The sequence below is a fragment of the Tribolium madens genome, unplaced genomic scaffold, assembly GCF_015345945.1.
Source record: "Tribolium madens isolate multiple individuals breed KSU strain unplaced genomic scaffold, Tmad_KSU_1.1 Scaffold_3;HRSCAF=73;Tcas5.2_LG2, whole genome shotgun sequence".
NCBI lineage: Eukaryota > Metazoa > Arthropoda > Insecta > Coleoptera > Tenebrionidae > Tribolium > Tribolium madens.
Genome location: NW_025401006.1, coordinates 9,842,998 through 9,868,114, shown reverse-complemented (window position 1 = coordinate 9,868,114; position 25,117 = coordinate 9,842,998). Strand labels below are relative to the sequence as shown.

The 25,117-nt window shown below is 30.9% G+C and overlaps 3 protein-coding genes across 3 annotated transcripts; 2 read left to right on the top strand and 1 right to left on the bottom strand.

Moving 5' to 3' along the window:
- The first annotated feature begins 92 nt into the window (after positions 1 to 92).
- LOC123007650 (BTB/POZ domain-containing protein KCTD12) lies at positions 93 to 9,425 on the top strand. The gene is given in 3 exon segments (XM_044403057.1): positions 93 to 125; positions 128 to 513; positions 7,039 to 9,425. Coding segments are annotated over 3 exon segments (771 nt in total). The 3' UTR covers positions 7,391 to 9,425.
- A 1,907-nt stretch (positions 9,426 to 11,332) lies between these two features.
- Positions 11,333 to 18,027, top strand: LOC123007633 (apoptotic protease-activating factor 1-like). The gene is made up of 14 exons (XM_044403027.1): positions 11,333 to 11,708; positions 11,790 to 11,938; positions 11,992 to 12,189; positions 12,470 to 12,484; positions 12,538 to 12,746; positions 12,797 to 13,040; positions 13,093 to 13,331; positions 13,386 to 13,917; positions 13,972 to 14,156; positions 14,208 to 14,331; positions 15,192 to 15,931; positions 15,992 to 16,841; positions 16,893 to 17,044; positions 17,091 to 18,027. The coding sequence occupies exons 2-14, from the start codon at positions 11,798 to 11,800 to the stop codon at positions 17,311 to 17,313; spliced, it is 3,852 nt and encodes a 1,283-aa protein (XP_044258962.1). The 5' UTR covers positions 11,333 to 11,708; positions 11,790 to 11,797; the 3' UTR covers positions 17,314 to 18,027.
- On the bottom strand, positions 18,021 to 21,196 carry LOC123007639 (dynein regulatory complex subunit 5-like). Its single transcript, XM_044403038.1, has 4 exons — positions 20,860 to 21,196; positions 20,474 to 20,813; positions 19,856 to 20,427; positions 18,021 to 18,271 (listed from the first exon to the last, which is right to left on the bottom strand). The coding sequence occupies exons 1-4, from the start codon at positions 21,139 to 21,141 to the stop codon at positions 18,038 to 18,040; spliced, it is 1,428 nt and encodes a 475-aa protein (XP_044258973.1). The 5' UTR covers positions 21,142 to 21,196; the 3' UTR covers positions 18,021 to 18,037.
- Between the last annotated feature and the right edge of the window lie 3,921 nt (positions 21,197 to 25,117).

Sequence of the window (25,117 nt, the reverse complement as noted above, 5' to 3'; positions counted from 1 at the left end):
CGATTCCCAGCCTCTTTGACAGTCTCCGTCCGAAAAACTTGATCTTTCCATAAAATAATTTAAAACCCCTTTCTCGTCGTCCCTCTCCGTCGATGCTCGAGCAGAGAGGGGAGGCTTTCGCCTGCCTCGTCATCCCCAGTTTGGCCCCAGCAGCCTCACCGTAAGTATGTCGGGGTGCGATTTCCCATCGGTGATAGAACTAAACATCGGCGGCGTGTTCTACACCACGACACTCAAAACCCTCATCAGCCAACCCGACTCGCACTTGAACGCCATCTTCACAGGCCGCGAGCCCATCACCCAGGATGCCAAGGGTCGATATTTCCTCGATCGCGACGGCGTGCTGTTTCGGTACGTGTTGGATTTCTTACGCGACGGCACCGTCGTCTTACCGGAGTGTTTCCGGGAGAGAGAAAGGTTGAAGAGGGAAGCGGAAAAATATGTTCTTCCAGGGCTGGTGGAGGCCATCGCCAGCGAGAGCAGGAGTAGAGCGTCGGGAGTCATCACCGTCGGGTACTGTGCTTGAATGTAGAATGCTTGTTGAGAAAGGGGGAGAAATAGAAATGTTGTTTTAAAGCATGCTGTTGGTATAACATTAATTAGCAAGAGCGTAATTAAAGCCTCAAAAAAGTTCAAGTTTTTTAATAATCTACTTGCATTTTGTTTCGCATTTTTTATTTACAATTAATAAATATAAAAATACAAATAGCCCATGTGTGTGACCACATGTGCATTTCGTAAGTTTACGAGTTTTGTAAACATAAGTTTAGAATTTATTTCTCTTGAGTAACGGTACCTTAAGTCAAAAATAAATTATATCATAAAAACATTTCAATTTTAAAGTAACTATGATCTGAATTGGCACAGTTTTATCCTGACCTACTAACCCGGCGCATCCACCATTTTGCACATATTGCCAAAACAATATTTAATCTCGTGTTTCATGTTAATTTTTCTAAATAAAGTTACATTTTTTTATGTTAAAATAACAAAAAACAAAATACTTTGTGTATATACAGAGTTTTATAAAAACAACTCAAATAAACATTGCTTCAAAAATACAATTGTTTTTAAGTTATAAATATTTATGCATCTAAATTTTTAATTCAGGTTTTTGAAACTTGCAATTAAAAAATGTAAAAATACTTTGAATTAAATTTAGGAACAAAAATAATTTATTTTAAAACTTCTTATAAGGAAAAGGAGAAAAGTGATAAATCTTTACATTCACTTTTCATTTTATGACGACGTTTATGCTATACTAGTAGCTGCACTTATAAAAAAAAGTTATGTTGAAATAAATAAATATCTGATTTTTTTTTAATATAAGAGTGAAAAACATATCATGTGTAGTTTTACTAGTCAATTTTTATAATTATTATTAATATTTATAATTGTATAGTGTTTTAACGCAATTTACAAGAAAATTCAAATTTGTGTAAAAATAACAATACGTATATTACAACTTTTAAATAAATGTTTTGAAATATCCAACAAAGAGGTCAAAATTTTGAAAAAATATTGTTTTCCCATTTTGAAAAAATATGAAAAAATAATAACGCGCCTACATCCTAATACTATATACAGAAACAAAAGATACAGGGTGAATATAAAGTATGGAACCAAGCGGTTTTATTTTTAATCATTCGCCTCCAGAAAATAATAATTAATATAAATTAAAGTAATACAAAAAATGTGATCGTATTTTCAGAACGAGATTTTGTTTTGTTTTTGAGTTTTGCGATTTTTTTGTCAAAATTGCAATTTATGTGAATTTTTTTTTTAAATTAGTTGTAATCCTTAGAGTATAGCTTTTATAAGAAAAATAATTTTATAGTGGGTTGCCATTTAAAAAAATATTATTTTTTGTAGAACTCAAAAATAAAGGGAAATTTCGAAAAATTTTATTCTTGTTAAAACATCACATTTTTATAGTGCTTTATCACTCATCAATTAGTTTTTTCAAAAATAAATAGTTTAAGCAAAAAACGTTTGGTTCCATACTTTTTATTCACCTGGGATATTTCACAACGTGTATACCACACTTAAAACTTTAACTTTCTAAACCTTGCCAAACAATCGATAATTAATATTTCTTCTTTTATATGTCTCAGAATGTTTTTAACAAACAAAATTTACTCCATCTCCTTTACTTGTAGCACAAAAGTTTTCGATGTTTAGAAATATTTGTGTCATCTGACCAATAAAAATTTATATGTGAGAAAAATCGTGTGCAATTCTGTTTTTAGTATTAATATTGTCTCTATGTTACACAAGTTAAATCGATTGCAGACGATTCGGAAACAAGATACAAAAATATTTGATTCCACTTATGTACCATTTTTTAAATGACGACTAATCTATTAGATACACAAATTGCTGCTTTTCGTTAAAGAAAGATACTTGTATAGCAATTACTTTTTAAATCTATTATTCTATTTATCTATTATTAAACTAAGGAAATGGATTTTATTCATGAAACATTTTTATGATTTTACAAAAATGTACTGTTCCTATAAAAAAATCTGTAACCAACTATTCATTCGATATTGATCTGTGCACTTGAAGTCATAAAATTGGGATGTTGTAATGCGTTTCGAACGTTCTTTTTTACAGCCTCAGATGCATGACTACTCATGATTCGAATAACAATTATTCGTGAAAAAATCAATTGTAGATGATTTCTTTCATCAATAAAATTACAAAAACTTAATTTATTTTAAATAAATAAATTTGTGTGTAAATTTATTATAGTTTTGACCCGGCGCATCCACCATTTTTGTCACAATAACTTTAGATTTCTACGTTTAAATAATCTAACACAATATTGTTTTATATATTGGTAACTACCTCTAAATTGTTAATCATGAATTTTGTATTTTAATTCAAAATTCAAAAAATTTGTACAAATTTAATAACAGTATTTTAACAAGAAAGGTTTTTGAGTTAATTGGAAACTGCTGATTCAAGCAATTAATTAGCTGTGTTAATAAAAAAAAAACATTATTTGTTTAATTATAAACAAATGTAGATATTTTTATTCAGACCAAGCAAAACGATACAAACAATACCACTGTATTATTGAGGTATGTGAAGTGAGTGGTGACCTACGTAAACAAAGCCACGTTTTGCCTCCACAATCCACATCATTAATACAATAAAGGCATCAATACTCATCAATAATGCACTAGCTATTTAAGTAGACGTTTGCACAAACACCATTAATTTTAAGAAAATATATTATTATTAGAAAAAATTCTCTCATCAAATACAAATTTAAAAGTTACTTATTTTTACTCGAAAACATTTACTTGATACTGATGTGTATGTGCAATTTTCTTGGCGATTTCACATCCTGGTGAAGTGAATTAGCTTCCGTAAATTTAACCACACTTTCTACTCACGCTTTTGTTGTAAAAGGAAAATCGTTTCAACTTGACTTTGTTTCAGCAAAAAAAGTTTCAAAAAAATAAAAACTCTTTTTGTAATTGAATAATGAAACAACCATTGCTTATAATAACGTAAACTAAACACCAATATAGTAAAATTAACAGGATTACTCAAAATTAGCGATATCTTGTATAGTTTTGACTGTAGGATATTTGATGAGTATATTCTTGTTTGAATTACTTACTTGGTAAAGGCTGATTGCTAATACGAGTAGTATTCTAACTAGATACCATTACATTTAATGAGAACATATACGAAACCCTAATGAAAATATCTAAACAGACGAAATAGATACTGTGCTCTCTAGTTCTGTTAATGCTTTCAAATATGCTACTAAATAGGAATATGTAAAAAAATACTCTTTAATTTTTGTAAATCAAACATTTTTTAAAAAAAAGTGTGAGGTTTACGAAAAAAATTTTGCTCAGCAACAATTCTTGTAACAAGTCTAAAAAAATTTTTTGATAGGTTTCCATTTAGAAAAAAAAATTTTATATGTTTATCTCGTAAGTATAAATAATTATTAATATCTCGTATTACATCTTAATTTTTCTAAATAAAGTTACATTTTTTATGTTAAAGTAACAAAAAACAAAATACTTTGTGTCTATACGAAGTTTTATAAAAAAACTCAAATAAACATCGCTCCAAAAATATAATTCTTTTTAAGTTATAAATATTTATGCATCTAAATTTTTAATTCAGGTTTTTGGAACTTCAACTCAAATGCAATTAAAAAATGTAAAAATACTTTGAATCGCATAAATAAATAATAATCGCAATAAAAAAATAAATAATAATAATAAATAAAATAAATAATATATAATAAATAAATAAATAATAATCGCAACAAAATAAAACAAAACTTCTTATAAGAAAAAAGAGAAAACTGATTTTTTTTTTACATTCACTTTTCATTTTATGACGACGTTTATACTATACTAGTAGTTGCACGTTGCATGTTTTGTTGAAATAAATAAATATAAATATGCTACTAAATAGGAATACGTAAAAAAATACTCTTTAATTTTTGTAAGTCAAAAATTTTTTAACAAAAAAGTGTGAGGTTTACAAAAAAAATGCACAGCAACAATTCTTGTAACAAGCTCGTTGTCTAAAGAAAATTTTAGTAGACTTCCATTAAAAAAAAATTGTTACTATGTTTATCTCGTAAGTATAAATAATTATTAATATTCATTTTTTTTTGAATAGCCTTTTATAGCCATTGCACACCTATAAATTTATTTCCCCAAAAAATTGATAGTTTCGCCAGAATAAAACCGTTTCCAGACTTTTGAACTATTCTGTATACATACAGAGTGTTTCAAAACTCGCGCCCCAGAGAAAAATGCCATGTAAGGTAAGAAAAAAAAAGAAAAAAATGTCAAAAAAATTCTGTCAATAAAAATTTCGAAGTTATGGGAGTTAAACTTTTACACACAAAAATAATTTTCTCAGTTTTTTTCCTATCGGGTATTAAAAGAGGAAACAAAGAAGCTTTATCTTAAATTGTAGCAATGTTTAACGTTATTTGTAACTTTTATTGACAAAATTTTTGTACCTTTACTAAATGACTTTATAGTAAAGTAGTGAAGAGACATAAAAAATGTTAAATATCAAAAAATAAATGTCAAAATTTATTGACATTAGTCCGGTCAAAATAGACATTTCAAATAACAAAAATTCCGACAGAGTTAAATTTTGGTGGAGACCTTGGGTACACCATTAGAAATAAAGTGTCAAAAGTCCCCATCGATCCCATGTGTGCTAAAAAAGTTATTCAGGGTCAAAGGTCAAAATTTGACGTTTTATATTTTTTTTCGGAAACGGTAAGTTTTATCAAAAAAGTAGCTCAGACAAAAATTATAGATCTTAAAATTATCTACAAAATGGTCTATATACTTTTTTCCTAAGAATCACCATTCCTGAGATATCGCGATTTTAAAAGTTGTAAGAGTAACGTTCTACATCATATGCATATACAGAGTGCGCCAGAACTCGCGCCCCAAAGACAAATGTCATGTAGGGTAAGGTACCAGGAACATAAAAAAAATTAAAAAAAAATTCTATCTATAAAAATTTCGAAGATATGAGAGTTTAAATTTTGCACTTTGCCTTTATTTATTTCTGTTGGAAAAACAATTTTCCAAGTTTTTTTGCTACAGGCTGTTAGAAGAGGAATCAAGGAAGCTGTATCCTAAATTGCAACTCTGTTCAATGTTATTTGTGGCTTTCATTGACAAAATTTTTGTACCTTTARTAAATAATTATAAAAAAACATATACAAGATCATCAGTATYATTAAATAGACATAAAAAAATGTCAAATGTCAAAAAATAAATGTCAAAAATTTTTGTCAGATAGTATTTTTTAAACATTTTTTTCATGTTCCTGGTATCTTATCTTACTTGAAATTTTTCTTCTACTTCATTAAACTTATGAATATCTCGATTCCATTGGAATTAAGAAGAATTTTTTTGGTAAAACATACAGTGTTTAAAAAATTTCGCACTTTCTTGAAAGAGAGTAATTGGGTAATCCCCAGAGTACTGAAAAAATGTTTAAAAAATTCTATCTGTCAAAAATTTTTGACATTTATTTTTTGACATTTGACATTTTTTTATGTCTATTTAATAATACTGATGACCCTGTATATGTTTTTTTATAATTATTTAGTAAAGATACAAAAATTATGTCAATGAAAGCCACAAATAACATTGAACAGAGTTGCAATTTACAATACAGTTTCCTTGATTCCTCTTCTAATAGCATGTAGCAAAAAAACTTTTTTTTTTTAATTTTTTTTTATGTTCCTGGTACCTTACCCTACATGGCATTTGTCTTTGGGGCGCGAGTTCTGGCGCACTCTGTATGTGCATATGATGTAGAACGTTACTCTTACAACTTTTAAAATCGCAATATCTCAGGAATGGTGATTCTTAGGAAAAAAGTATATAGATCATTTTGTAGATAATTTTAAGACCTATAATTTTTGTCTGGGCTACTTTTTTGATAAAACTTACCGTTTCCGAAAAAAAATTTAAAAACGTCAAATTTTGACCTTTCATCCCGAATAACTTTTTTAGCACACATGAGATCGATGGGGACTTTTGACACTTTATTTCTAATGGTGTACCCAAGATCTCCACCAAAATTTAGCTCTGTCGGAATTTTAGTTATTTGACTACTATTTTTATGACTAATTTGACCGGACTAATATAGAATTTTTTAAACATTTTTTCCATGTTTCTGGTATCTTATCTTACTTAAAACTTTTCTCTGAGACGGAAGTTCTGAAACATCCTGTATAAAACTCATATTTATACATATTAAATAATATAATAGTTTGAAAATAAAGCAAAGTTTTCATCAAATTTTAAAGCAAAAGTACTTAAATCGAGTTTAATTAAGTTAAATTCGGTATTGATATTTTCTTGCCCAACGTGACTGAAAGTGATCAGGAAAATTATTCAGCTGTTGTATAAAAGCGTATCAAAAGACTATTTTTTAAATAATTAAAATATCCTTGAACCAATACTGTGCTCGTACATTTCAAAGTTGTTTTTCAATTTCTCTTTTTCTGAACAGATACCGCGGCAGTTTCCAGTTCGGCAAAGACGGCCTCGCCGACGTCAAATTCCGCAAACTCTCCCGAATCCTGGTCAGCGGGAGAGTAACGTTATGTCGCGACGTCTTCGGAGAGACCCTCAACGAAAGTCGAGACCCAGACCACGGCCAATCCGAACGATACACCTCCAGATTTTTCCTCAAACACTCCTTCCTGGAGCAAGCTTTTGACATGCTAATAGAACAGGGCTTCAAACTAGCAGGAAGTTGTGGCTCTGGTACCGCCGGTTGTGGAGCCGAACCCAAACCAGGAGTCGATGCCGAAGAAAACCGTTGGAATCATTATAACGAATTTGTGTTTGTGCGAGAGTAACTTTGAGCATTTGGACTTTATTCAAATCCCCTTCATATCGCATTTATTCAAATTATTACCGAGTATTCATAGTCATGGCTACGTAGGTGATAGGTAGACTTTTTATTATCGGGGAAATATAAACTTTTAATAGAAAATATTCAATTTTTTCATCTCATTGATGCTGTGCTTCCATTACAATTCGAAAATAATTATATTAAAAATAAAAGGTCATTTCATGTTAAATAAAAATTTATTGTGTGCAATGATATTTTTTATTAATACAGGGTGTTTCAACAAAAAAAACTAAAGCATGCTTAAGTCACCCATGAGTGTGGTCACGTGACTTTTAATAGGAAATACGGAAGCAGAAAATGTTACTTTTTCGATGATTACGGTATTCTTTCATCTTTTTTACCCTTTGTTAGGATACTTCAAACGAAATTGTAAACATAGAAACGGTCACATTGTCATTTATTACCTAAAACACTCGTAAAAACTTAATCTGAAGTAATACTTTGAAAAATGCGGTAATGATAATAAATGAATCGTTTTAATTTTCGTATTAATCTTTCTTTTGCTGCGTTTAATAGGTTCATTATAACGGCTGCAGCATTCGGCCGACATAAATTTTCTTTCCGCAATATTTAGCTTAGTGAAATAATTTATGGTGACACTTTTGTCGCACTCTTAAAAGAAACAGTAATTTTATCGACTTAAGTTTGCAAATTTGTTATGAAAAAGTAACGAATTTTCGTCCTTAATTCCTCTTTATGGCACCATAAATGACGTAATAGTTTAACGCAATCTTTATCAAACGTTTCGTCAAACTTGATGGCTTTTTGAAGCGTCTGGAGATAAATTTTATAACGTCTTGTAAATATGCAGGTAAAGGTAGGTAAATAGAAGTCTTTTTTATGTTGATATAAAATAGGCTTCGAGATGATCGAATCGAAAGTTTCTCGTTTAACATAAATCAGAGTCAAAGTGATAACTCAGCTGCGTTGAACTTGTCACGGAATGTTTGGGAGAAAATTAATCAATAATTGTTGTTGATTCATCCTGGATTTATTTTTGTCTACTTCGGGAAAAAATTCCGCCTCATAATTCTGTCATTAGTTGAATAACATAAAATATAACTAAAATATGTAACCGAATCGATTGTGAGCAACAGCTGAATTTCACCCCAATCGTGTTCATCAGAAAGTCGCTTGCATAACTCCTCACTTGAGCAAGAATTTGTTTTATTTTTTTAATGTAGTCATGCCCTTGCGACTTGTTGCTCGTTGTCAGAGGATGAAAAATGTATGAATTGACCTGCTTCCCCACGTATTCCAATCAATTTCCAAGTTTATATTTCCATCGAACATGTACGATTTTATTGTATATAAAAGTAATTGAAATGACTTTGAAATGTGGGAGCAAATCACTGTGCATCGGCCCTAAAATCATGTATTATGAAACGAAATAAACGACAAAGTACAAATTTGTTTGGTTTTTCGCAAAAGTAAACCGATCGAGCGTTTTATTGGATCCTTCACATTCCAGAAATAATTAACTGGAAACAGCGAGTGAAATTTTTCGGAGATTACCAACGAAAAAGCCACAATATTTAAATTGCTTTCCTGCAACCAAACAGCACCTGTTTGTTCAAAATTCAAACATGCTGTATTGATTTCGGCCTAGGCTTGCAAGACTCGGACAATTTTAAAATAAAATAGGCCTCATAGTTTGATGTGATTTGGTTCCATTTGTCTCCAAATGTACTAACACCCTGGAAGCGGGGGTCTTTGAACAAGTGATATTTTAACTTAATTATTTGCATATTTTAGGGGTAGTTTCTGTCCTTGGTATGCCTGCGTTTATACCACTAATGAATTAAGAAGTTTGTTTCGTTTAGCATGACTTTACTTACGGTATAAGCGTGTACATATCCTTGTAATTTTATTCATGATTTTGTAAAAAATGCCCTTGTAATTTATTTTAGGAATTGATTTTAATAATAGCGATAATGTACCGTTCAATATAAGTAGTTAAAACAATAAAGAAAATTATTATTTTAGCCATCTCTGACCTCACCCCGACATTTACAAATCAATTTGGGCACGCAATATTCACAAACCTCTTTTGTTGTCCCATACTGTATGTAACTTTTATTATTACGAAGTGAAACGCAACAAAGAAAATATATTCGGTTTATGAACCGGAATGATAAATCACTCTTATCTTTCGTCGACATGTACCCAATAAAAATGAAAACAAAACAAAGCGAAATTGTGGTGTTTTTGCGTTTACATTTAATTAGAAGATTACGGTGCTAGATGATGAAACTTTACATTATTATCTCAGCATGTGTATATGAATTATAAACCTGTAACTAGAAGATTAAAAATTCATTTCGGTTATAACAGTTGACGGGTAACGTTAAATTGAGTTATGCATTTTAAAACAGTCCTTAGTTCACACCTATTTTAGATAAATCATATTTTTGTGTACTTTGCAAAAAATACAGTGTCTGTCCAAGGACTTTATCATAAATCAAATAATATATGTCAACGTAAAGCTCAGTTATCAAAGAATCTACATGTAAATTTACTATGAATTTTGAATTTTAAATACTGCTGCAAATGCACCAGAATTGTATCTAAATATAAACACAAAGAATTAAAAAAGTCATTCCTTAAAAATAACTGTGGTATTATTTAATTAATTACATGTTGCATGAAATATTAAAAAAAAGATATGGCGATTAGTGTAAACAAATTATTAACAAAATATGAATAATTAGAGAAACTAATACCTACAATTGGTAATTATAGGTATATCTTGTTTACGTCAATAATATTTTACACAAAGTGTTAATAGCAAATGAACTGTTTCAGTTCGTATTCATATTTCTATCGTTTTGTTATTAGTTGTAATTTGTAAACATAAAAAATTGAATGATACATTTCGAAACAACAATGTTGTCACACTTGGTGGATCTTGTTCTATCAAAAAACAATTAATGTACACTTGTATTCAAAAAAAAAGCGTCCACTTACTATTTCATCGTGTAAATGGGACTGTTTCTATGGTTGCTTTTAAAAATTTTAGAATTTATGTGTCAATGTCAGTCTTTCACACAAATTATATTATTAAGTTTTGTTAAACAATACATGTGTTACCTATTGTTGAAGTTTTGTTTAGTTCAATGTTACCAAGTTACAGAAAAAAGCCCCATGAAATATTGCCAAAACCGTGCACAGCAGTTATATACTTTTCTTTTGCATACAAGTTTACCTAATAAATGAAAAAAATTAATATATTTTACTCTCACAGAATAACTTCTAAATGAAGTTGTTTTTGATTTAAAAAAAGACATCTTATGTGAAAAAAATAATAATCAATGATAATATATTTTTTATTAAAGCTGATAAATCTGCAGTCAACAAAAATGTGTATTGGTGGTTGCATATAAGAGCGCAATAGTTTTTATTTATTAATTCATCTGAATAGTTATTAATATTTAATACAAAACATTTTATTAATTTTGATTTAAACTACAATTTAGTTTACTGTTAGACCTTTAAAATCTCAATTTTCCTTGTACTTCTTTATAATGACTATCACAATCTGGTAGCCTCTAATTATTAAAAAAAACTAAATCTCATCTAATAAGTAGTTTGCAGTCTTTATTGTCACATCAAAATCTGTTTTAAAAAAAAGTTAGTTTAAACAATGTATTACCAGGGTATTTCCCAAATTGTGATTACACTCTGTAATTATAACACCAATTTACGTGCGTAACAAAAATCTTTTAAAAATTAATTTGTCACGAGTTTCACTAATTCAAAAGTGTTTATGTAAACAAATAATTTAAACAAAACTCTTTAACGCGATTTGACGACAAAATTCCCGCTCAAATGCGACTACCAATCACCGCGCAAATAGGGATATCCGCGTATTCCATTGGCTAAAGATTTGACATTAGACGTTGTTTTGTTGTTGGTTTAACAATAAATAATCTAATTGGCTAGTTTACCTGCAAGGTTTCTATTGTTAATTGAAGTCCACCTATACAAAAGAATTCAAACAAAATAACCAAATTCAAGGCCGTTGAGAATTCGGACGTCTCATAATTTGTTTGTGTGGTTGTGGTCAATGACCGCATGAAAGATTTGACGAATAGACATGCAGAAGATTCTGAATCGTACAGGTTTTGACAGGTATTTTTGACGTGATTGTGTTTAGAGTAGTGTCGTTTTGTGTTTGTGATATCGCCATTATTTTCGATATCTATTCTGATTCATCAACGTTTTTTTCTTTATTCATTACGGAAAAAATACTCTCATTAATGGTAAGCTTTATTTGTTAACTTAAAATGTGACAGATGACCACTTGATGTTGTGAAACCTCTCATTCAAAAAACTTATTTTAGCTGCCCCGATGGCAATCTTCACAAATGTGGTACAAGAGTTTCGAGAAGAAATTGAAGCTAACCTGACCCTAGATGATGTCATTGATACTTTAATTGCACAGAAGATCATTGATGAAAAACTCTACATTGAAATTTGGGGTAACCAACATGTAAGAGGGTTTTCAATAACAATTCTTTTTATCTAATTAATTTTCTTTGTTAGAATCGTGTTAAGTACTTATTAGATATCATCATAAAAGATGGAAAGCGGTGTTCTACATTCATTCATATTTTGGGAACTGTGGCCCGCATGAAACAAATTTCTGAATCAATTATAGCCAGTATCGAAAAAATACGAAAAGTTATTGTTACTGGCGGTTTTCCGGAATTTTCCTTGAATTATGTTGTGAGAAATTCAGTGGTGAGTACTTTAAGGACAAAAATGAAGAAGCAGCATAGTAGGTTGTGACTTTGACAGACACCGTAAAAGGTTCAGAAACAAATGAAGGCCAAACAAATTTCAAGGGAATCATTTTGTAAAAAAACTATTTTGTTACCTCAATTATTAATAATACAGCCTGTTCAGGAATTATTTATGTTCCCCTCTTTTATGAGATTTATTATAAAAATCTACTAAGCTGCTAAATAATTTATTTTTCCGAATTTTCAATTAACATATTTTTTGTAATTAATGCTAACAGGAATGGATCAAAGTGGTATTTCATAAAACCGTGACCTTGTTATGATAATAACTTTTGTGCAATTTTAGGCAAATACTATCAAGGATAGAGCCCTCGACCTCGACCCTAAACTTTGTGGTACTTTGGTGGTGCATGGTTTACCAGGTTTTGGTAAATCATGTTTAGTAAATCAAGTTTTACAAACTAAACGTTTTTTGGAAGTGTCTGGAAATGCTATGTTTTGGATTAATTTAGGGGAATATTCAGACACCAGTGCCATTATTCATCCCTTATGGAAGTGAGTCATTTCACATCAATTTTAATTAATCAATAAATATTTATTTTTAGCTTGTATTTGACTGCTGTTAAGCTTACTGATTATGTAGCTTTAAGCCATAGACCAGATGACATCATTATTTTGCAAAATGAACTTAAAACATTGTTTTTGCACGAAAATTTAGCTAATTCGTATATCATTCTGGATGATGTCAAGTCGTCGGAGGTTTTAAATGCTTTTAAATTAAGTTGCAAAACTATTGTGACTACACAAGATAAAAATGTTGCCAACAATTCGGAAGCATTCTTTATCAAGGTAAAATCTAATTATTTCAATTGATGTAATGATTTTTATTTTGTAAATGTAGGTTACGACAGGTTTTACTAAAAAAGAATCAATCGAATTGCTTCGAAAATCACTGGAAACTGACAATCTTGCAAATAGGGAAAATCTAGCGAATAGAATACACGAGTTGTGTGATGGTTGCCCCATGTTGTTAAATATCATAGGTTCAATTTTAAAAGATAGTCGCGAAGAAGCCTTATCTACTGACATAATTTGGAAATCACTGATAGATGAAATTATCAGAAACGATTACTTGCAACAGTAAGTTTAATTTTGTTGTTACTTAAACTTTATGATAATTTATTTAATTCACAGCCCCACAACAATGAAAGTGATTCACATGATCCAAAGATTTGTTACCTGCTTAGACACAGAAGTTCAAAAATGTTTCCATAGCTTGGCTGTTTTTCCCAAACACGTAAACATTAGACCGGAAATACTCATGAAACTGTGGGACAAGACGTACTATGCAGTGAGACAAATAATGGTAGAGTTAGAAAACAAATCTCTCATTGTTTCCTTTTACAACAAAGATCTCAAATCGTATATATACAGTATCCATAGTTTAGTACGCACGTATTTAGTTGAAAAAGCAAATGTCGACATTAAATATTATCACGAAAAATTGATCTCACAATGTGATGAAATCATCACCAAATCACCATCAGATGACCCCATCGCTAACTACATTTTTGGCTATTACGGGTATCATGCCAAAAATGCAGAACTCTATAACAAATTCGAGAAATATTTCGATCTAAGATTCATCGAGAATAAAATAAAACGGGTCGGATCGGCTGATCTCTTGACGGATTTTGAAGTCTATAGGGATTTTATCACAAAAAAGGTACAGACACGATAATAATCAAGAAAACAAGAAGATACTAAACATATTTTGTAGGAATCTCGATTGGAACGTAAACTGAAAGATTACATAAAATTCGTTCACTCATATAGCGCCCACTTACACATCTCTCCCGAGACAAATATTGTTCAATTTGCGTTTTTTAATGACAACAATTACGTATATGAAGATGCAAAAAATATCGCCAGCAACAATCCCGATCAATTGTATTTCAAATTGGAGTTAGTACTAATCTGTATTTTGCAATAACAGTTACTTAGTGTATATTTTAGGCCTTATTCTGGTGGACATAAGAATTTTCCAGTATTGAAAACTAAAACTGTAGCAACTGCCACTTGTTTTGTGGACTCGAAAGAAGTGCTCGTGGGCACAGCTAGTGGCAGCATCGAAGTAAAGGTGAGTTAAAGCTAAAAAATGTTAGTTTTAAAATTATTTCTTGTTTTACTTACGAATTGACGTTTAAAATTATTTTTAACACATATTTTCGTAGGCATTACATTATGCTTTTTTTCCTACATTTTGTCAATAACTAACAGGTGGTACTTAAGTAATAAGTCACGTGATTAGCGGAGCAATCCTATTGGCAGACGGAATAATATTCTTTTGTTTTTATACGTAGGATGTGAATATTCAGTTCAGAATTAGTTTTACAATGAAATTTTTTTATTGTTGCATTAAAAAATACAGGGTGCGACAGAACTCGCGCCCCAGAAAAAATTTTCAAGTAAGGTAAGATATCAGGAACATGAAAAAAATGTTTAAAAAATTCTATCTGTCAATTTTGACATTTATTTTTTGACATTTGACATTTTTTTATATCTATTTAATGATACTGATGATCTTGTATATGTTTTTTTACAATTATTTAGTAAAGGGACAAAAATTTTGCCAATAAAAGACACAAATAACATTGAACAGAGTTACAATTTAGGATACAGCTTCCTTGTTTCCTCTTTTAATAGCCTATAGCAAAAAAACTTGAAAAATTATTTTTTCAACAGAAATAAATAGAGTCAAAGTGCAAACTTTAAATCCTCATAACTTCGGAATTTTTATAGATATTTTTTTTTAACATTTTTTCCATGTTCGTGGTATCTTACATTATATGTATGGCATTTTTCTCTGGGGCGTGAGTTCTGGCGCGCCCTGTATAAGGTACAGAGATTAAAAATAAAAATCTTAAAAGAACCAAGTTATTGTGTGTTATAAATTATTGAATTTTTCTTGCCACTGGAATAATTAAAAATGTTTTTTAGTCTTTCCGCCAATATCAGCACAAAGTTCACCGCTTTGAAGGCCACTCCGACCAAATCTTCAGTTTGCAAATAAGTCCCGACTCAAAAAGCTTCCTCTCCATTTCGGTTGACCACAGTGCCAAACTATGGCGATTTGTCGAAGAACTCGACCCCCAATCGCCTAAACTGAAACAAACCAATTGGAAGAATTTACACTCCCCTGATGAAAACGCAATCCCCCACAAAACCTTTAAAATTCAAGATGGTGATTATATAACTTCTGCGGCTTTCCCTTATGACACCTGTGATGAGATAATCACGGCTTCGAATAAAGGAAAAATTATGAGATGGAATGTGAGAACTGCGTCCATTGTGAGGGAATCATCAGCTTTAGGATTGCCAATTTCGAGGATTTGCTATGTGCATGATAGTGAACAAGTGATTTTTGCATATGATGGCAAGGTTTATTGTTATGCCAGAGGGAATTTGGTTTATAATGGACAGTTTGGGATTTTGGATGATATCACTGATTTGGTCCTGATTCCCATTGTTTCGGAGTATAGAGAAGTTGCTGTGATTAGTGGAAGGAAGCTTGAAATCTGGGAGTATGTGAAAAAGATCAAGAGGTTTAGTTTTGAAACTCAATCTAATATCACGTCCACTGTAATCAACGACGAATATTTAGTGTTGGGCACAGCTGACTACATTTACTTCTACGATTATAGATGTCAGAAATTGCATCAGTATAAGAACGATTACGGGTAAGTTTTTTTTTCTCAGCTTATCAAACCATCATAATTAACACATTTTGTATATTTTAGGAAACCCACCTCACTTTTCATCCTTCGTGAAAGCGTCGCTTTCATTTGTCTCGATAAGGAAAGTGTTCAACGATGCGAATTGTACTTCGAACCCTGTAGCAAACCTTTAGTCAGAAATCTAGCTCTCTTCAATTGCTACTGGAAAGAGTCTCAACCGATTTATTTCATCGTCAATAGTGAAAATAAAATTGATATATTCTATGGTCATTCGACAATCTTGGCAGGAATTGATGAAATTACCGATAAAATAAAATGTTGTTCATTTTCCCTGTGTGGAAATTTCTTGATTTTGGGGACGGAGTCGGGAAAGTTGTACTTTTATAATTACAAGAAGAAGAAAGTGAATTGTTTGAAAATTTGCGATGATGAAATAAAATTCATCAAATGTTTCGATGTTGATCATGTTGACGATGACAGTGTTAGTGTTTATGGAATGGTTGTGGTTGCTTCTAGTTCAAAAGTCGTGATAATAGTTGATAATAGAGTGAAATTAGAGCTTGATATTATGGATGAATTGACTGACTTGTTGTACCTTCGGAATCGATTGCTTGCTTTTGATGTCAAAGGGAGATTTTCAATCGCCACCGTAAGTGACGACCAGTGTTTGGGTTGGATTTCTACGAAATATAAAGACGTGATTGTCGCTACGATTCATAAAGGAAAAAATCTACTAGCTATTGCTTGTAATGAAGGAAATGGTCACATTTTGCGAGTCCTTACATTCATTTCTGATAATCCTTTGACTCTGGATTGTTTATTTGAGACTAAATTGAACGTGACTCCAACTTGTATGAGTCTAAATTCCAATGGTAAATTCATCTCAGTTGGTGGTGACAGTGGTGATATAGAGGTACATTTCCGAAATAATTTCTAGCCACAAATCTTACTTACATTATTCCAGGTCTTTTCCATCGAAAATAAACAAAAAGATTTGTTGCTTTTGCATAAAAAGTCAGTAGAACAGCTGGTTTTCGCTCCTAATTTTGAATCGATTCTTGTGAGTCTTGGAGATCAAATCGCGTGGTGGAATCTGAGTGATTTTGGAAAGAAAAGGTAAATTAAAATTTCGTTGTGCGTTTTTTATTGTTTTTTTCTTTAGTGAGAAAATGAATGGAAATTCTGACCATTCCCATCAGTCTTTGGTGTTCAATTTTGATCCATGGCAAGACAAAAAACTTCATGACACAGTGCCTTACTTGCTCACTAGTACAAATTTACACGGAAAGAGATTGCAGTATATTTCTGCTTCTAAAGATTTTCGATCATTTTTGATAATCGACATCGATGGTAATATCTTTAAAATGGATATTATCGACTCTTGACGAATATGCTGCCAACGAATTGTATTTAGTGATATATTGAAAATTGCTCAAAAGTGATTAAGTAGTAATTAAGTAGTAAAATTTCTAAGCTGAGAGTGAATCTGTATCTTGTACATTTTTATTAGTTATGTTTTCTACTAGTTTTTGTTTGATCATTATTGTGTCAGTTTTTAAGTTAAAAATAGTTTTGTATGTGAGTACTGTTGTCAATTTCTTAAATATTTTAAAAATAAGTGACTAAAAATATTGAATGATACATTCTCAGCTTTGGTGTGCAATTTTCTTACTTTTGTCATTGTTTATTGTGACTGTTTTTTATTTATAAATTATTTTTTATATAAATTATTTACACTATTTTGGATCTTAAGTCTTATATAATTTTTTATATATGTTTTGTGTCGAAATTCCTAAGAACAAGACTTATTACGTATTGTATAATTCTGATTAATTAAGAAATAGTAATGTAGGTAACTGTTTTGTATGATACGTACATGTATGCATTTTTAATCACATTTTGTTCAGTTCTAAACGCCAATTATAATGGAATTAATTACTTTTCAATGTACATAAATTCCAATAAAGGTGTTACCGTAGTGTAGAAGTAATCACTATTTTAAGAATCCATTGTTGTCGCAATCATGCACAAATATTATTTTTCTAGTCTACCATTTATGTTACATGTGCTATATTATAAATAAAAAAATGCAGACACAAAAACGGTGTTTTATTCCATAACACTTCCAGTCTCGGCAGTTTTTTGTGTAGAAACAGTGCTGTAAGAAGCTTGTTCTACCTGCCCCATCGAAACTTCTTCTTGTACCTCATTCACTTCTTCCAACCCAAGTCTGTTACGCTTCAAGTACTCTTTGATTTTGTGGTATTGGTTGGAGGTAATGTCTGTTTCACGAATATCCAACCATTCCAAAGTCCTATTAACAGCCATACCTTCAACCAGAGCCTGAAAATAACACAATTTCGTTACAAAAATTAAAGCATCGAAGATAATTAAATGCATACAGGAACTACTTTGGTAATTGAAAAGCACAAAGTTATTTACTATAAGCGTCCTTTGTATTTCATGGGTCGACTTCAATATTTGTATTTAATTTGACCTAATTGCTGGCCTAATTTAAATTAATGGGAAGGGTGTGTTAACCCAGCAACTAACTTACAGAAGTTGGGTCATAGGTCAATTTAAATTAGTTCATTACTCTGTCAGAACAAAATGATTTTTAGGTCCTAATATTATAGGTAGTTACATACAGGCTGTCCCAGAGCTCTGTATTTCTTCGACTACTCTGACAGTAAAAAGATTACGAAATGCGTTTTTTTTTGGACGATAGACATTCATTTTTTCTATGGTTTAAAAATATTTTCGTCATTATAGGTAATTCCTATATAGGGTGGCGCAAAAAAGTTATATTTTTTCTTATGGAACACCCGCTTATCCGCTTATTTCAAAGAGATTTTAATTCTAAGAATATCCAGATTAGGTTTTATGGGTCTATCATGGACCGTTTATCATTTATGGGCAATTTTATGAAAAAAAGTACCATTTTTGAGTTTTACTTAGTATTTCAATAAACAACCTGTTTTCTTAATTGATGTATGGTGATAACGTAACTTTAAAAAATTATCCAATTTTTTTAGAAGAGGAAGTAACGCAAACCTACTTTATTTTTAACGATAAATAGAATAATTTAAAATTTTGTAGGTTCAAAAAGGTGTACAATAAAACAGGTAAGGTTTAGACCTCCAAACCCTAGGTTTTTTAGAAAGCTTATTAAAAGCTCTACACGATAAAGTAATAACATACAGGGTGTTTCATTAAAAAAAATCAAGATAATTGATATTTTGCGAATGTCAACGCTCTGCAGTAGTTGCAAAAGATTGATTGAATTTCTACCATAATAATTTAGGTCCAGACTCAGTAAAAATGGTTGCACTTTTTCTTTCTAGCAAAGCCGTTGTGATTTTTCAAAAATGGTACTTTTTTCATAAAATTGCCCATAAATGATAAAGGGTCCATGATAGACGTTTTATGTATATTCTTAGAATTAAAATCTTTTTCAAATAAGCTCATAATATACCGGGTGTTCCATAAGAAAAAATATAACTTTGTTGCGCCACCTTATATAGGAATTACCTATAACGAGGAAAATATTTTTGGACCATAGAAAAAAATGAATGTCCATCGTCCAAAAGAAACCGCATTTCGTTATCTTCTTTACTGTCAAAGTAATCATTCTGTATAGTTAGTATATTAACTCGTTTTATTTAGGTACTTAGAAACTCGACAGAATAATTAAAATTTGCCTTGTTTGAAAAATGGATCAAAATCTTAAAAATTTCAATAATTGGGATTTACAAGAAGCTAATACAACTCAAAATATGTTAGTATTTTACCTATTTAATTTTTGGGCCTAAATATAACTTTTGCCTACAGGAGTATTTTTAGTGTTATGTGTATTGTTGGTTGCATATGTATGACATTATTTTGCGAAAAAAATCAAGTTTTTATTTCTTTGAAAAATAAACTTACATTACCGCCTTCTTCATCAAACCAATTATTACTAACATCCAACTTTTTTAGCGACTTATTCAATAGCAACATTTGGCCGGTCCTTATCGGCGCATCATCATCAAACTGACAAGCCGCCATGGAGAATTCCTCCAATTTCGTTCCCCTAACTAAAGCTCTCATTATTCCCATAGCTCCACCTTCTCCTAACGGATTCAATTTTAAATTTAATTTCTCTAACGAGCACTCGGGTTCCAACAACGCAAAACCTAAACCTTCGCATCCTAACTGGCCAATCTTATTATCACAGAGATTCAGAGACCGTAATTTCGGATGGACACATAATACTTTGGCTATACAAAGCGCCCCTTGGTTCCCGATTATACAATGAGATAAATCTAATTCTTCGAGTGTTTCATTTTTGATTAAGCCATGCATAAGAACACGCACGTGTTGGTCTTCTAATCTGCTTCTGTGAATTCGCAAGATACGGAGAGATTTTAAATGGTGGAGGGATTTGCCTAAACGTTGACAATCACCAACTGATAATTTAAACATGTGCCAGGTGAATTTGTCACCGACACTGTTCATACCTTCGGAAAAATAAATAAAAAAAGTGTGAAAAGCCGTGTTTAGTACCATAAATGACATCAAACTCTTCAATGTGGACCAACTTTTTGAAAATTGGCTCAAAACTGATGTGGTCTGTGGGGTGGAATTCGGGGATGTCTTCCTCATCCCAGTGTAACGGAGGCTTCCAGGCTTGCAACTGACTCACAATCAAAGTCCGAACGTAGAAAGAACACAAAGTCAAAATTTCGTCCATTTCATCTTCATCGTTATGCTCCGGTTGTGCTTGTTCAATCATTTCTTGCACATGTCTTTCGATAAATAAACTTTTCCAAGTCCATGTTTCACGTTTTCTGTAAATAATCGTTCCGAATTTATCCTGGTAGCGTCTTTGCCAATAAATTTCGTCCTAGATTTTATTTTAATACAACAATTATTACATTGTCAATTAATACCTCGATAAGTGGTACTACAAGCTGCAAAGGTAACGCGAGATCTAAAATTTCGAGTAGGTAATCGCGGTCTTGACATGGTAGTTCGTCTAATAAAGAATTGTCGGTAAATTTTGATTTTATTACTTCCACACATAGAGTTGCTAGTGAGGGACAGTGGTTCTTGTCCCATTGGAAATTTTCGGAGAGAATTTGTCTCTCAGGTTCTCCGACTAGGATTAAACTTTCAGGAGACGCCTCGTAAGTGAGATGTGTGTTTTTGTTAATTTTGTAAGGGATTCGCATAATTGTAATTTTTTAAACCGACATAACATAAATTTTATAGACATTTCTGGTCACATTGACACGTCATTGAGTGACGTTACGGCAACAGGAATAATAACAATTTTTCAATTTTATCAATTTTATCAATAAATCAATACAGTCAAGACAAAATTCGGTTGCCAGCTTAAAAATTCAAACTGACAATCGGAAAACACGGCCTTATATAGAGTGCGCCAGAACTCGCACCCCAGAGAAAAATGTAAGGTAAGATGCTAGGAACATAGAAATAATGTTAAAAAAGTCTATCTATAAAAATTTCGAACTTATGAGAGTTTAAATTTTGCACTTTGACTCTATTTATTTCTCTTGGAAAAATAATTTTACAAGTTTTTTTGTTACAGGCTATTAGAAGAGGAAACAAGGTAAGTGTATCCTAAATTATAACTCTGTTTAATGTTATTTGTGGATTTTTTTAACAAAATTATAGCACCTTTATTAAATAATTAGTCAAAAATATACAGGGTGTTTCACGTAACTTTACGAGGCTTACGCCTAATGTAAGCACCCAAATATACAAAAGTCACAGAACACTGGATACAAAAATTCACACTTAATTATTTAATTTTTGGAAACCCATGACAATAGTTGTCAAAGTAATCACTGTTTCATTAATAGTGATAAATTGCAGTTTTTCAGAAACAATTATCATTTGTTCTATCAAGAGACGGCATGAATATGATTGTAGTTTATTTATCTTAATCGCTAACTAACTAAAAACGTTGTAATATTGGAAAGGGTGAACAAACTAGAGAAGATCATCCAATTTTTCAAAATTTGTAATCGAGTTCGTGTCAGAATATGTATTATTGATTGCATCTTACAGGCGCAGGCCTCGTAAAATTATGTGAAACACCCTGTATACAAGATTATCAGTATCATTAAATAGACATAAAAAAATGTCAAATTTCAAAAAATATGTGTCAAAAATTTTTGACATTTTTTTCATGTTCCTGTTATCTTATCTTTCTTGAAATTTTTTTGTGGGGCTCGGGTTTTGACACACCTGTACACTTTTGAATACATCAGTAAATCAATTGGTTTAGACTGTAACACAAAGTTTACAAATAGTTTATCATTAATTTAGATAAAAACCTGACTAATTATAACGTTTAATGAACCTGCTCATTACTCATCAGTTATTAATAGTATAATTAGATACAGAAAATAATTCATGAATACTATAACAATCACAGATCCTAAATTTTAAATTCGTACCTATATACTTAATATAATTATTATTTTTTTCACGTGCAAATTTGTATTCAATTTTTTCAGAATTAACACACTAATTTGTTAAGCAGTCTCGACTCGAACTCGCTTCATTAGCGACGTTTGTTGTTTTTTTCTTTTTAAAACATTCTTTTTGTATGGTAGGAAAGTATTCTGAGAAGGATGATACTATTATTTTATTAATTATGTACAGTTGCAGAATTAAAATTTTGGGCAGTATTGTCATTTTCGTAATGTAAACTCTAAAACAACCTTTACATCAACCTCATTTTTTTGCTCTTGTTATGTTTATGTCATTTTGACTTAAAAAATATCATCACTGACAGAAAAGTTTAACTGTCGAATGTCTGTCATGATGACAGTAAAAGGTAGTTTACAACTGTTCTGTGGTTTACAGTAAACTTTTTGAAGTGACAGAAAAATACTGCCTGAAATTTTAACTCCGTAACTGTACATAATTAACAAACATTTACGATTTTCAAACGCATATTTGTTTAGCGCATAATCAAAGCTACAATTTAGCGGTTAATATTATTTCTTGTAAGTTTATTCAACGACCATATAATACGCTTTAATTTACTTATTCTTCCATTCAAAATATTTTCTTATTCTTAAGATTAAAAAAAAAACAATATTTTATTCACAAACGTCACAAAAGTGACCACTTTTACGACTAAATGTCACAAGTAAAAGTTTTGTCTTTGAGCCATGGAGTAAAAATTCTATTTTTGCGCCTAAGCGTTTTTAATTTAACTATGACATTATTGACATTTACCAATGTTGTTTCTTTCTTGATGTCTCTTTCGACATTTTGCACTACTAACTGCGCTAGTTAAATTAATAAACACTTTCAAAAATTTGAAGACAAATACGGATAATGACGCGTGATGTTTGTTTATGAGCGTTGTTATGAATTACAAAGGGTCTTGATTATTGTGTTCATTTACTTGCTAATTATAGTGTTACTCTTTACTCTCGATCTGAATACGTTTGCGGATAAAATAGTATAAGTTATTTGGAGGAAAAGTGAATTTATGTGCTCAGCTGGATTATTTTAAGCTAACTACACTTTTACTCCTAATAACATAATATACTATTATTATTATGTAAAAATTGTTATATCGTTTTTTATACTACCTAAAAATTAATTTTGAAGTTTGTGTTAATAACGCTCTCTTTTTTTTTAAATAAAGTTTTTATAAAACCACATGTTCCACATATTCATTTTCAAAAATTGGCTTAAGTAAGCTTAAGTACAGTGAGATCAAAAAGTCTGTCTATCAAGCAAGCGTAGAAATTTAAAACGTATGTCTGTAGAAGATAGTATGTCACAGTGACAAATGAGAAATGTCAAAATAATTTTTATGTAAATTAAAACAGGAAACCGTGGTGAACGATTTTTATGAATAAACACCAACAAAATCTAATTTTAGTTTGTTTTGAGACGTTTTATAGAATAATTCAATTTAATTAGCTCAATGTTTTAATTTTTATAAAATAATTTTTGACATCTAGATAACCTCAACTAGGACGCCTACTTGATAGAAAGACTTTTTGATCGCACTGTACAATATTTTAGTATTTCTGACTTGAAAATTTTATAATCATTTGTAAATAGAACAACGTACATATTTCCACGCATTACCACTAGAAGTATAAATCATGTGTCTACTTAATTATTATTATAGTATTTATAAAACATGAGTATGTGATTTTTTATTAAACATAAAGAATAGTGTATTTCCGTTGTTTTTTTTATATAAAAACAAAATGTCCAAAAAGTCATTGGGCTTAAAGCAAAATCTTGATAAATTTGCTATCAGCTACGCAATAAAAATTCTACATATACATTGTTGTCAAAAGCTCGCCAACTTTATCAATTTTTCCTCGTTTTTAGTTTGTCTCAACAGCTCAAACAGCTGTGAGACTCGTGGCCAAAAACCATGAACAAACAAAACAGAGGGTCACGAGATAAACGATTAAACCGGATGTTCATTATTGTGATTAACGCCCCATTTTACGTGAGCTCGACGTCAAAGTACGCAGTTTTATGAACACAGAGAGACACGAGAACAAAGAGTTACTTTTGAAACATTTCTTTTTCTAGTTTTTGTACAAAGAATCGGCAATTTGTCCGATTTCTATCGATTCAAATTGTTGTAAAATTGGTTTTGAAGTTGACGTCAAATTTTATATTGGTTATAACGCACTGTTGAGCAGTAAATCTTGTCAGGGTAAGCAGGCAGACGCAACCTTTGCTATAAAAAAGGAGAATTTCGCCTAGGTCGGGACGTGGGTGATAATATGTGGAGAGGGTGAAATACAAAAGACTGGAGGAGTTGCGGGTTAGGGTAGGTTTCTACAAAGATTCCCATGGGAGGAACACTTTACTTCAGTGTAAAACAAAAGTTCGAAAAATGCGTAAACAATGTTTACAGACTTGAATGCAACTAAAGTAAATTGTGGCAAATAAAAACACAAAGTTGTGAGGATGGGAAAAGCAATTTACTTGTTTTTTTTTCTCGGGGTAAACTCGATACCAAATATTTTACAATTCATTTAATCTGATTTATTTCCAAAATTCCCTTTAAAACACAATTACAAACTCCATTTCCGTATCCTAGTGATAACTTTTAAACTCCATTAAATTTGGGTTTACAAAGCTCGTTCAGTTCTTCTTTAAGCCTTGATAATAAACAAATATAAG

Bases quoted from the DNA above. Each gene is read 5' to 3' on its own strand.
- LOC123007639 (XM_044403038.1), bottom strand. From the start codon at position 21,141: ATGCGAATCCCTTACAAAATTAACAAAAACACACATCTCACTTACGAG. The intron at 20,814-20,859 runs GTATTAATTGAC...AATAAAATCTAG, and splicing joins TTGTAGTACCACTTATCGAG to GACGAAATTTATTGGCAAAG. The intron at 18,272-19,855 runs GTAAGTTTATTT...TGTTATTTTCAG, and splicing joins TTGATGAAGAAGGCGGTAAT to GCTCTGGTTGAAGGTATGGC.
- LOC123007633 (XM_044403027.1), top strand. From the start codon at position 11,798: ATGGCAATCTTCACAAATGTGGTACAAGAGTTTCGAGAAGAAATTGAA. The intron at 11,939-11,991 runs GTAAGAGGGTTT...TTTCTTTGTTAG, and splicing joins AAATTTGGGGTAACCAACAT to AATCGTGTTAAGTACTTATT. The intron at 12,747-12,796 runs GTGAGTCATTTC...ATTTATTTTTAG, and splicing joins ATTATTCATCCCTTATGGAA to CTTGTATTTGACTGCTGTTA.